The sequence below is a fragment of the Trichomycterus rosablanca genome, chromosome 6, assembly GCF_030014385.1.
Source record: "Trichomycterus rosablanca isolate fTriRos1 chromosome 6, fTriRos1.hap1, whole genome shotgun sequence".
Lineage (NCBI taxonomy): Eukaryota > Metazoa > Chordata > Actinopteri > Siluriformes > Trichomycteridae > Trichomycterus > Trichomycterus rosablanca.
The window spans coordinates 2,782,080-2,794,700 of record NC_085993.1 but is presented as its reverse complement, the minus strand read 5'-3'; the positions used below and the strand labels follow the sequence as shown (position 1 = coordinate 2,794,700).

Sequence of the window (12,621 nt, the reverse complement as noted above, 5' to 3'; positions counted from 1 at the left end):
AACCTGAGATATTTCATGTTTTATCTGCTCAACTTCAGTTCATTTGTTAATAAACATCCATTCCTGCATTTCAGGCCTGCAACACATTCCAAAAAAAGTTGGGACAGGTGCAGTTTAGGGCGAGTAATAAAGTGAAAATAAATAACAATATGATTTCATACAGTTGTGCGCCAAACCAAAGACAAAAAGTACCAGCAACAAGTCTAAAAACCAGGGTCTGTCATGGTATGGGGTGTGTCAGTACCAGGGTCTATCATGGTATGGGGTGTGTCAGTACCAGGGTCTGTCATGGTATGGGGTGTGTCAGTACCAGGGTCTATCATGGTATGGGGTGTGTCAGTACCAGGGTCTGTCATGGTATGGGGTGTGTCAGTACCAGGGTGTGTCATGGTATGGGGTGTGTCAGTACCAGGGTCTATCATGGTATGGGGTGTGTCAGTACCAGGGTCTGTCATGGTATGGGGGCGTGTCAGTACCAGGGTGTATCATGGTATGGGGTGTGTCAGTACCAGGGTCTGTCATGGTATGGGGTGTGTCAGTACCAGGGTCTATCATGGTATGGGGTGTTTCAGTACCAGGGTGTATCATGGTATGGGGGTGTGTCAGTACCAGGGTGTGTCATGGTATGGGGTGTGTCAGTACCAGGGTCTATCATGGTATGGGGTGTTTCAGTACCAGGGTGTATCATGGTATGGGGTGTGTCAGTACCAGGGTCTATCATGGTATGGGCTGTTTCAGTACCAGGGTCTATCATGGTATGGGGTGTGTCAGTACCAGGGTCTGTCATGGTATGGGGGGGTGTCAGTACCAGGGTCTGTCATGGTATGGGGGTGTGTCAGTGCCAGGGTCTGTCATGGTATGGGGGTGTGTCAGTACCAGGGTCTGTCATGGTATGGGGGTGTGTCAGTACCAGGGTCTGTCATGGTATGGGGGTGTGTCAGTACCAGGGTCTGTCATGGTATGGGGGCGTGTCAGTACCAGGGTCTGTCATGGTATGGGGGTGTGTCAGTACCAGGGTCTGTCATGGTGTGGGGGTGTGTCAGTACCAGGGTCTGTCATGGTATGGGGGGGTGTCAGTACCAGGGTGTGTCATGGTATGGGGTGTGTCAGTACCAGGGTCTGTCATGGTATGGGGGTGTGTCAGTACCAGGGTCTGTCATGGTATAGGGGTGTGTCAGTACCAGGGTGTGTCATGGTATGGGGGTGTGTCAGTACCAGGGTCTGTCATGGTATGGGGGGGTGTCAGTACCAGGGTGTGTCATGGTATGGGGGTGTTTCAGTACCAGGGTGTGTCATGGTATGGGGGTGTTTCAGTACCAGGGTCTGTCATGGTATGGGGGTGTGTCAGTACCAGGGTCTGTCATGGTGTGGGGGTGTGTCAGTACCAGGGTGTGTCATGGTATGGGGGGGTATCAGTACTAGGGTCTGTCATGGTATGGGGGTGTGTCAGTACCAGGGTCTATCATGGTATGGGGTGTGTCAGTACCAGGGTGTATCATGGTATGGGGGTGTGTCAGTACCAGGGTGTGTCATGGTATGGGGTGTGTCAGTACCAGGGTCTATCATGGTATGGGCTGTTTCAGTACCAGGGTCTATCATGGTATGGGGTGTGTCAGTACCAGGGTCTGTCATGGTATGGGGGGGTGTCAGTACCAGGGTCTGTCATGGTATGGGGGTGTGTCAGTGCCAGGGTCTGTCATGGTATGGGGGTGTGTCAGTACCAGGGTCTGTCATGGTATGGGGGTGTGTCAGTACCAGGGTCTGTCATGGTATGGGGGTGTGTCAGTACCAGGGTCTGTCATGGTATGGGGGCGTGTCAGTACCAGGGTCTGTCATGGTATGGGGGTGTGTCAGTACCAGGGTCTGTCATGGTATGGGGGGGTGTCAGTACCAGGGTGTGTCATGGTATGGGGTGTGTCAGTACCAGGGTCTATCATGGTATGGGGGTGTGTCAGTACCAGGGTCTGTCATGGTATGGGGGTGTGTCAGTACCAGGGTCTGTCATGGTATGGGGGTGTGTCAGTACCAGGGTGTGTCATGGTATGGGGGTGTGTCAGTACCAGGGTCTATCATGGTATGGGGGTGTGTCAGTACCAGGGTGTGTCATGGTATGGGGGTGTGTCAGTACCAGGGTCTTTCATGGTATGGGGGTGTATCAGTACCAGGGTGTGTCATGGTATGGGGTGTGTCAGTACCAGGGTGTGTCATGGTATGGGGTGTGTCAGTACCAGGGTGTGTCATGGTATGGGGTGTGTCAGTACCAGGGTGTGTCATGGTATAGATAGGGGTGTGTCAGTACCAGGGTCTGTCATGGTATGGGGGTGTATCAGTACCAGGGTCTGTCATGGTATGGGGGTGTGCAGAAAAGTACGTTGAGATCATAGAGCAACATGTGCTGCCTTCAAGACGTCGTCTTTTCCAGGGACGTCCAGCATTTTTCAACAAGACGATGCAAAACCACCTGCTGCACACATTACAAAGGCGTGGCTGCGTAAGAAGAGGGTACGAGTACTGGACTGGCCTGCCTGCAGTCCTGACCTGTACCGACCCCGTACTGCTGCACATCTTAAGACGTGTTTGCAGGAAGAACAAGACAAAATAAAAGCTGAAACACTAAATCACTCGGTCTCCTCGGTGCCAAAACCTCTTTTAAGTCGTGAAACGGAACGGCAACATTGCAAAGTCCCAACTTTTTTTGGAATGTGTTGCAGGCCTGAAATGCAGGAATGGATGTTCATTAATAAATGAAATGAAGTTGAGCAGATAAAAGATGAAATATCTCAGGTTCATCCTGTCTGACATCAAATAAAAGTCAAAGTCAATGTAAGAAACTCTGTGTTTTTATTATTATTTGCATTTTCCATGTTGTCCCAACTTTTTCTGATTTGGGGTTGTACTTTAAACACTTGTTTTTTCCTGCCCTTCCTGTTTGAACACTCAGATTGACTCGCGAACCTTAAAATCAGTCCAACACCACAAACTGATCTTCCAGGACTCGGGGTAATATTAAACAGCTCCACTACTGGGTTATCACTTACACCAGATAGACGTCTTTGACACTATTTGGGTTGAAAATGGTCCGTCTGTCTTTTTAAGAATGTATAGCATTGCAATGGCGTCCACATACACTTCGGTAGATTTTATCATAGGGGTGAGAAATATGGATCATGAACTAGATGCCCTGTTTTTGTCATGTCCGAGTCCAGGAAGAGAAGGAACGGATCGAGCCGATGGTGACAGCATGACCCTGCGTGAGGGCTGGTGTGATCACTACCAGACTCTCCAGGGTTTTATTTTTCTAGCGACGTTCCTGATGACTCATTTGTTCCTCTCAGGTCCTGAAGTAGCAGAAGAGTGTAGATGAGTGTTCTTGTAACAAAACAGCTCAGAATAGCACCGCACACTGTATTCAAAAATATATACACACCTGCTACACTGATCAGCCATAACATTAAAATCATTAAAAACCATTTTATCAGCTCCACTTACCATATAGAAGCACTTTGTAGTTCTACAATTACTGACAGTAGTCCATTTGTTTCTCTGCATGCTTTGTCAGCCCCCTTTTATGCTTTTCTTCAATGGTCAGGACCCCACAGGACCACCACAGAACAGGTATTATTTAGGTGGTGGTATGAGTGGATTAACATGTTTTGTTTCATCTACAGGTCTGACTGGAAAAATCCTAAACTCAATCAGAGAGGCAGGATTTGAGATCTCGGCTTTACAGACGGTAAGTGCATTAAATATGCAAAGCAGAAGTCATTTATTTACATTTTGATGCCAAACCCTGTAACCTGTGTGCCCACATCTATGCTTGGCCTCATGGTTCTATTTCATGTGCACATTTAAACACGGTACTTTAGTATTTTGTTCTTTGTTCTTTATATATTTAGATCTTATTGTTGTATGTGTTCCTCCTGACAGATAAGTGGGCATTGTTAGAAAAGCCTGATAACAAAAGTCATTTAACTTTGTGCCGTGGACTCCTATAATTTCTTTATTATAATTTTGATTACTACAAACGTGACTACACATGGTGACTAAACAAGGTTAGGTTCATTGCATCCATCGTAAAGTCTGTGGAACAGTGGTTTTCCAAGATTGGAAAGAGAAACTAAACTGTGGCAAGTGGAAGTAGAAAAATCCTTAACTCTGACAGACAGACAGACAGACAGACAGCTATATAGATAAACAGACAGACAGACAGACAGACAGACAGATAGATAGATATACAGTTAGACAGATATCTAGATAGACATATAGAGACATAGACAGCTAGATAAATAGATAGACAGACAGATTGCTAGAGACCTAGATAGATAGATAGATAGATAGATAGATAGATAGATAGATAGATAGATAGATAGATAGATAGATAGATAGATAGACAGACAGCTAGATAGACAGATAGATAGATAGATAGATAGATAGATAGATAGATAGATAGATAGATAGATAGATAGATAGACAGCTAGACAGACAGCTAGATAGATAGATAGATAGATAGATAGATAGATAGATAGATAGATAGATAGATAGATAGACAGACAGCTAGACAGACAGCTAGACAGATAGATAGATAGATAGATAGATAGATAGATAGATAGACAGACAGACAGACAGACAGACAGATAGATAGATAGACAGTTAGACAGATATCTAGATAGACATATAGAGAGACAGGCAGATAGACAGACAGATATACTGTATATATATATATATATATATATATATATATATATATATATATATATATATATATATATATATATACAGTGTATCACAAAAGTGAGTACACCCCTCACATTTCTGCAGATATTTAAGTATATCTTTTCATGGGACAACACTGACAAAATGACACTTTGACACAATGAAAAGTAGTCTGTGTGCAGCTTATATAACAGTGTAAATTTATTCTTCCCTCAAAATAACTCAATATACAGCCATTAATGTCTAAACCACCGGCAACAAAAGTGAGTACACCCCTTAGTGAAAGTTCCTGAAGTGTCAATATTTTGTGTGGCCACCATTATTTCCCAGAACTGCCTTAACTCTCCTGGGCATGGAGTTTACCAGAGCTTCACAGGTTGCCACTGGAATGCTTTTCCACTCCTCCATGACGACATCACGGAGCTGGCGGATATTCGAGACTTTGCGCTCCTCCACCTTCCGCTTGAGGATGCCCCAAAGATGTTCTATTGGGTTTAGGTCTGGAGACATGCTTGGCCAGTCCATCACCTTTACCCTCAGCCTCTTCAATAAAGCAGTGGTCGTCTTAGAAGTGTGTTTGGGGTCATTATCATGCTGGAACACTGCCCTGCGACCCAGTTTCCGGAGGGAGGGGATCATGCTCTGCTTCAGTATTTCACAGTACATATTGGAGTTCATGTGTCCCTCAATGAAATGTAACTCCCCAACACCTGCTGCACTCATGCAGCCCCAGACCATGGCATTCCCACCACCATGCTTGACTGTAGGCATGACACACTTATCTTTGTACTCCTCACCTGATTGCCGCCACACATGCTTGAGACCATCTGAACCAAACAAATTAATCTTGGTCTCATCAGACCATAGGACATGGTTCCAGTAATCCATGTCCTTTGTTGACATGTCTTCAGCAAACTGTTTGCGGGCTTTCTTGTGTAGAGACTTCAGAAGAGGCTTCCTTCTGGGGTGACAGCCATGCAGACCAATTTGATGTAGTGTGCGGTGTATGGTCTGAGCACTGACAGGCTGACCCCCCACCTTTTCAATCTCTGCAGCAATGCTGACAGCACTCCTGCGCCTATCTTTCAAAGACAGCAGTTGGATGTGACGCTGAGCACGTGCACTCAGCTTCTTTGGACGACCAACGCGAGGTCTGTTCTGAGTGGACCCTGCTCTTTTAAAACGCTGGATGATCTTGGCCACTGTGCTGCAGCTCAGTTTCAGGGTGTTGGCAATCTTCTTGTAGCCTTGGCCATCTTCATGTAGCGCAACAATTCGTCTTTTAAGATCCTCAGAGAGTTCTTTGCCATGAGGTGCCATGTTGGAACTTTCAGTGACCAGTATGAGAGAGTGTGAGAGCTGTACTACTAAATTGAACACACCTGCTCCCTATGCACACCTGAGACCTAGTAACATTAACGAGTCACATGACATTTTGGAGGGAAAATGACAAGCAGTGCTCAATTTGGACATTAAGGGGTGTAGTCTCTTAGGGGTGTACTCACTTTTGTTGCCGGTGGTTTAGACATTAATGGCTGTATATTGAGTTATTTTGAGGGAAGAATAAATTTACACTGTTATATAAGCTGCACACAGACTACTTTTCATTGTGTCAAAGTGTCATTTTGTCAGTGTTGTCCCATGAAAAGATATACTTAAATATCTGCAGAAATGTGAGGGGTGTACTCACTTTTGTGATACACTGTATATATAGATAGATAGATAGATAGATAGATAGATAGATAGATAGATAGATAGATAGATAGATAGACAGATAGACAGTTAGACAGATATCTAGATAGACATATAGAGAGACAGGCAGATAGACAGACAGATATACTGTATATATATATATAGATAGATAGATAGACATGTAGAGAGACAGGCAGATAGACAGACAGATATACTGTATATATATATATATATATATATATATATATAAATATATATATAGATAGATAGATAGATAGATAGATTAGATAGATAGATAGATAGATAGATAGATAGATAGATAGATAGATAGATAGATAGATAGATAGATAGATAGATAGATAGATAGAGAGACAGGCAGATAGACAGACAGATATACTGTATATATATATATAGATAGATAGATAGACATGTAGACAGATAGACAGATAGACAGACAGATAGACCGATAGACAGACAGACAGACAGATAGTCATATAGAGAGACAGACAGACAGATAGATTGAGAGACATAGACAGACAGACAGACAGATATATAGACAATCAATCAATCAATAATTGACCTTTGATTTAAAACACCTTATAGTAGTGGGCGTGGCTAAAACATCTGAACCGGGATCCAGGGTTCGAATCCCCATTGGTGCAAACTGGTGGATAAATTGGTGTCCTCTCCTGGTTTAGTGACCAGTGATTCCGGGGAAACCGGACCCACCATGACCCTGACCAGGATAAAACAGAAAAAAACAAGTAAATGCTGATAATTCTTTTTATTATATTTAATCAACTGCGCTGTCCAGGTCCGGATACCCTGGACATGACACCAGTCTATACCACCAGACGTAGCCAATCAGGTCTGTGTAGATGCCCGGTCGGCAGATAGCACGTCTGAGATTTAAACCTGGATCTGGCTCTACTAGGCTAGTGTAATAAACGGCTGCACCACCAGATCTCCAGTATTATTCTGTAACTGTATAATAATAGAGACGGGCTCAGCAGTGCAACGTCACCTGGATTCATATGAGATGATTTTCCTGATCTGGACCAGATGACGTCGGGGTTAAATGACGCTTTGTTTTCCCCGCAGCCACAAATCACATGTTTGAAGGGGCAGTTGTTTTTAGTCCACCTGAGTTTAACACTGCTTTCATTCCTCCCCCCGGCGGTATTTCCTGGTTCATTACGTAGCAGCAGTGCTCTCACATGGTACTGCTGAACATGTTCTATGCCCTGATCAATGGAAGCTTTGTTCCTGTAATGCATGCGTCGCCGGCTGTCAGAATGCTATTGTACTCTGGTGCAGTCACAAACCTCAGATTAATCAGTCGTGCTCATGTCGTTTACATTTTACTGCTGTTCAGCTCCAGGCCGTGATTTCAGGGTTTAAACCGGCCTGTGATTAGACGCACGACTCTCTGTATTGTTTTTACTGTCCAGGCTGAGTAATAATCACTTTATTGATGTATTCCTGTATTCCAGGACAAACAGGGAACACACACACACACACACACACACACAAAGCTCACAAATTCCTAACTACAGCCTCTGTTTCTATTTTTCTTTTTACAGTTTAACATGGACCAAGCAAATGCTGAGGAGTTTTTGGAAGTGTATAAAGGAGTCGTCACTGAATACACGGTACGTTTAGAAGCACTGATTCAGCAAAATCTTTTATTTAGAAATTATACTACTGTTATGTGGCTGATTAAAAGCTGAATGGAAGCCAGATAGATAGACAGTCAGACAGACAGACAGGCAGGCAGACAGATAGATAGGCAGGCAGGCAGACAGACAGGCAGATAGACAGACAGACAGACAGACAGGTAGATAGACAGACAGACAGACAGACAGACAGATAGATGGATATATAGACAGATGGATGGATGGATGGAGATAGATAGATAGATAGACAGACAGACAGGCAGACAGACAGACAGACAGACAGGCAAACAGACAGACAGATAGATCGATCAATAGATAGATCTATATGACAGATGGATAGACAGAAAGATAGATGGGCAGATAGATAGATAGATAGATAGATAGATAGATAGATAGATAGATAGATAGATAGATAGATAGATAGATAGATAGATAGATAGATAGATAGATAGATAGATAGATAGATAGATAGATAGATAGGCAGGCAGGCAGGCAGGCAGGCAGGCAGGCAGGCAGGCAGGCAGACAGACAGACAGACAGAAAGATAGATAGATAGATAGACAGATGACAGATGGATAGACAGACAGATAGATGGGCAAACAGACAGATATATCGATCAATAGATAGATAGATAGAGAGAGAGAGAGAGAGAGAGAGAGAGAGAGATAGAGATAGATATAGAGATAGATAGACAGACAGACAGACAGACAGACAGACAGACAGATAGATATAGAGATAGATAGATAGACAGACAGACAGACAGACAGACAGACAGACAGACAGACAGACAGATATAGAGATAGATAGACAGACAGATAGATAGATAGATAGATAGATAGATAGATAGATAGATAGATAGATAGATAGATAGATAGACAGACAGATAGACAGACAGATAGATAGATAGATAGATAGATAGATAGACAGACAGACAGACAGACAGACAGACAGACAGACAGACAGATATAGAGATAGATAGATAGATAGATAGATAGATAGATAGATAGATAGATAGACAGACAGCTAGATAGACAGATAGATAGATAGATATTTTATTGATCCTGAAGGTACCAGTAGTTTTATACAACAATGAATGAACAGAACAACAACATGATGATACAACAAATGAAAATCAGAGACATAATAATAATAATAATAATAATAATAATCCTTCATACAGCAGCAGCTCAGTGTGCTGTACAGGACAGGAAACAGCACCGATACAACAATTCCAATAAAAGAATAAAGAAAAAAGCAGGAATAAAATAAACAGAAAATCTTAAATGAATGAATTGACTGTAAATCAGCATGTCGGATCAACAACTCTCTACTCTGCTCTCTTAACTCTATAAGGGCCGTTCATAAAATACACCGTTTATAATTAATATAAATTTATTCATGATTGTGAATAGTTTAATTAACATGCGTTACCGTGTAGCCTAGTGGGTAGGGCTTTGGACTATCAACTGAAAGCCTGAGAGTTCGAATCTGGGCTCTGCCATGCAGCCACTGTTGGGCCCTTGAGCGAGGCCCTTAACCCTATCTGCTCCAGGGGCGCCGTACAAACAAGCTGGGATATGCAAAGAAAGAATTTCATTGTACTGTATTCTATTCTATTCTATTCTATTCTATTCTCCTCTGTTACCGACACCTCGGGGTTCTAAGCTTGTTCTGCTGTTTTGGAAAATGTCTCTGTGTTGGCAGAAAACATAGGAAAACTGCATGCAGTACACTCACACACTCACACGCTCACACACTCACACACACGCTCACACACTCACACGCTCACACACTCATATCCTGCTCCAACACGAGGACCGGCAAGAAACACAAGAATCAAAATCATCTTCATTACTATAGCACTTTACATTTTAAATCCACAACATTTACATTTAAAATCAACATGAATAAGGCAAAAGCTTTAAAACATTCCTGAGATCTAGAACCTCAGAAAGACTTCTTGCAAACATTTAGTTACAATTAAAAGAACATGAAATTATAACAAGAGAGATAAAAAATTAAGAACATGAAAAACTAAAAGAAAATATAGTAAAATGGGGGCCACACAGACCCAGAGCCACACAGACTCCCCTTAAATAACAGCAAAAATGTAGAGCTCAATCATAGGTGCAAGAAAAAAGAAAAGTTTTTAACCTGGATTTAAACATTTCTACATTTAAGGAACATCTAATATCTCCTGGCAGTCTGTTCCAGTTATATGCAGCCCAACAACTAAATGCTGCTTCACCATGTTTAGTTTGGACTCTGGGCTCGACTAGCTGACCTGAGTCCATGGATCTAAGAGATCTACTGGGTTTATATTCTCTAAACATATCTGAGATGTATCCTGGGCCGAACCCATTCAGTGATTTATAGACCAGTAGCAGCACTTTAAATTCTATTCTGTAACTAACTAGAATAACGTATGGTAATGCATGTTAATTAAACTATTCACAATCATGAATTCATTTAAAATAATGATCAATTATAAATGGTACATTTTATCATCAGGGTTAGATTTAATCTAGATTTTAAAACATTATTCAGCTTTATTATTAATATCCTGCAGGATACTTTCACAGAGATGAAGGTCATTACTAGACAAGTACATTTCAGGCAGGCCAGTCGAGCACGTGCACTCTTGTGTGTTCGAAGCCACGTTGTTGTACCTTCGTACCCAAAGCCATTAGGCTCTACAACTCCACCAGGCAGGGACGGCTGACTGTAGCTAAAGACTGAGGGTTCTAATGTAGCCATGTGTTTACATACCTGTATGTACATGCATGTGCTAATGTATATATATGTGTATGTATTTGCATATGTGTATATGTATGTATATGTGCATATATATATATACAGTGTATCACAATAGTGAGTACACCCCTCACATTTCTGCAGATATTTAAGTATATCTTTTCATGGGACAACACTGACAAAATGACACTTTGACACAATGAAAAGTAGTCTTTGTGCAGCTTATATAACAGTGTAAATTTATTCTTCCCTCAAAATAACTCAATATACAGCCATTAATGTCTAAACCACTGGCAACAAAAGTGAGTACACCCCTTAGTGAAAGTTCCTGAAGTGTCAATATTTTGTGTGGCTACCATTATTTCCCAGAACTGCCTTAACTCTCCTGGGCATGGAGTTTACCAGAGCTTCACAGGTTGCCACTGGAATGCTTTTCCACTCCTCCATGACGACATCACGGAGCTGGCGGATATTCGAGACTTTGCGCTCCTCCACCTTCCGCTTGAGGATGCCCCAAAGATGTTCTATTGGGTTTAGGTCTGGAGACATGCTTGGCCAGTCCATCACCTTTACCCTCAGCCTCTTCAATAAAGCAGTGGTCGTCTTAGAGGTGTGTTTGGGGTCATTATCATGCTGGAACACTGCCCTGCGACCCAGTTTCCGGAGGGAGGGGATCATGCTCTGCTTCAGTATTTCACAGTACATATTGGAGTTCATGTGTCCCTCAATGAAATGTAACTCCCCAACACCTGCTGCACTCATGCAGCCCCAGACCATGGCATTCCCACCACCATGCTTGACTGTAGGCATGACACACTTATCTTTGTACTCCTCACCTGATTGCCGCCACACATGCTTGAGACCATCTGAACCAAACAAATTAATCTTGGTCTCATCAGACCATAGGACATGGTTCCAGTAATCCATGTCCTTTGTTGACATGTCTTCAGCAAACTGTTTGCGGGCTTTCTTGTGTAGAGACTTCAGAAGAGGCTTCCTTCTGGGGTGACAGCCATGCAGACCGATTTGATGTAGTGTGCGGCGTATGGTCTGAGCACTGACAGGCTGACCCCCCACCTTTTCAATCTCTGCAGCAATGCTGACAGCACTTCTGCGCCTAGCTTTCAAAGACAGCAGTTGGATGTGACGCTGAGCACGTGCACTCAGCTTCTTTGGACGACCGACGCAAGGTCTGTTCTGAGTGGAACCTGCTCTTTTAAAACGCTGGATGATCTTGGCCACTGTGCTGCAGCTCAGTTTCAGGGTGTTGGCAATCTTCTTGTAGCCTTGGCCATCTTCATGTAGCGCAACAATTCGTCTTTTAAGATCCTCAGAGAGTTCTTTGCCATGAGGTGCCATGTTGGAACTTTCAGTGACCAGTATGAGAGAGTGTGAGAGCTGTACTACTAAATTGAACACAACTGCTCCCTATGCACACCTGAGACCTAGTAACACTAACAAATCACATGACATTTTGGAGGGAAAATGACAAGCAGTGCTCAATTTGGACATTTAGGGGTGTAGTCTCTTAGGGGTGTACTCACTTTTGTTGCCGGTGGTTTAGACATTAATGGCTGTATATTGAGTTATTTTGAGGGAAGAATAAATTTACACTGTTATATAAGCTGCACACAGACTACTTTTCATTGTGTCAAAGTGTCATTTTGTCAGTGTTGTCCCATGAAAAGATATACTTAAATATCTGCAGAAATGTGAGGGGTGTACTCATTTTTGTGATACACTGTATATATATATATATATATATATATATATATATATATATATA

General features: G+C 42.7%; 1 protein-coding gene across 4 annotated transcripts in view; it reads left to right on the top strand.

Annotated features, from left to right (window-relative positions):
• Nucleotides 1–12,621, top strand: part of nme7 (NME/NM23 family member 7) — an 87,760-nt gene that overhangs the window by 27,621 nt on the left and 47,518 nt on the right. For 3 of the 4 annotated variants that reach the window (XM_062997253.1, XM_062997254.1, XM_062997252.1), the window contains exons 8-9: nt 3,669–3,733; nt 7,989–8,057. In XM_062997253.1, coding sequence (XP_062853323.1) covers nt 3,669–3,733; nt 7,989–8,057 — 134 coding nt within the window. Of the gene's footprint in view, nt 1–3,668; nt 3,734–7,988; nt 8,058–9,261; nt 9,347–12,621 lie in introns of those variants that run through there. The other variant, XM_062997255.1, reaches the window with a different exon arrangement.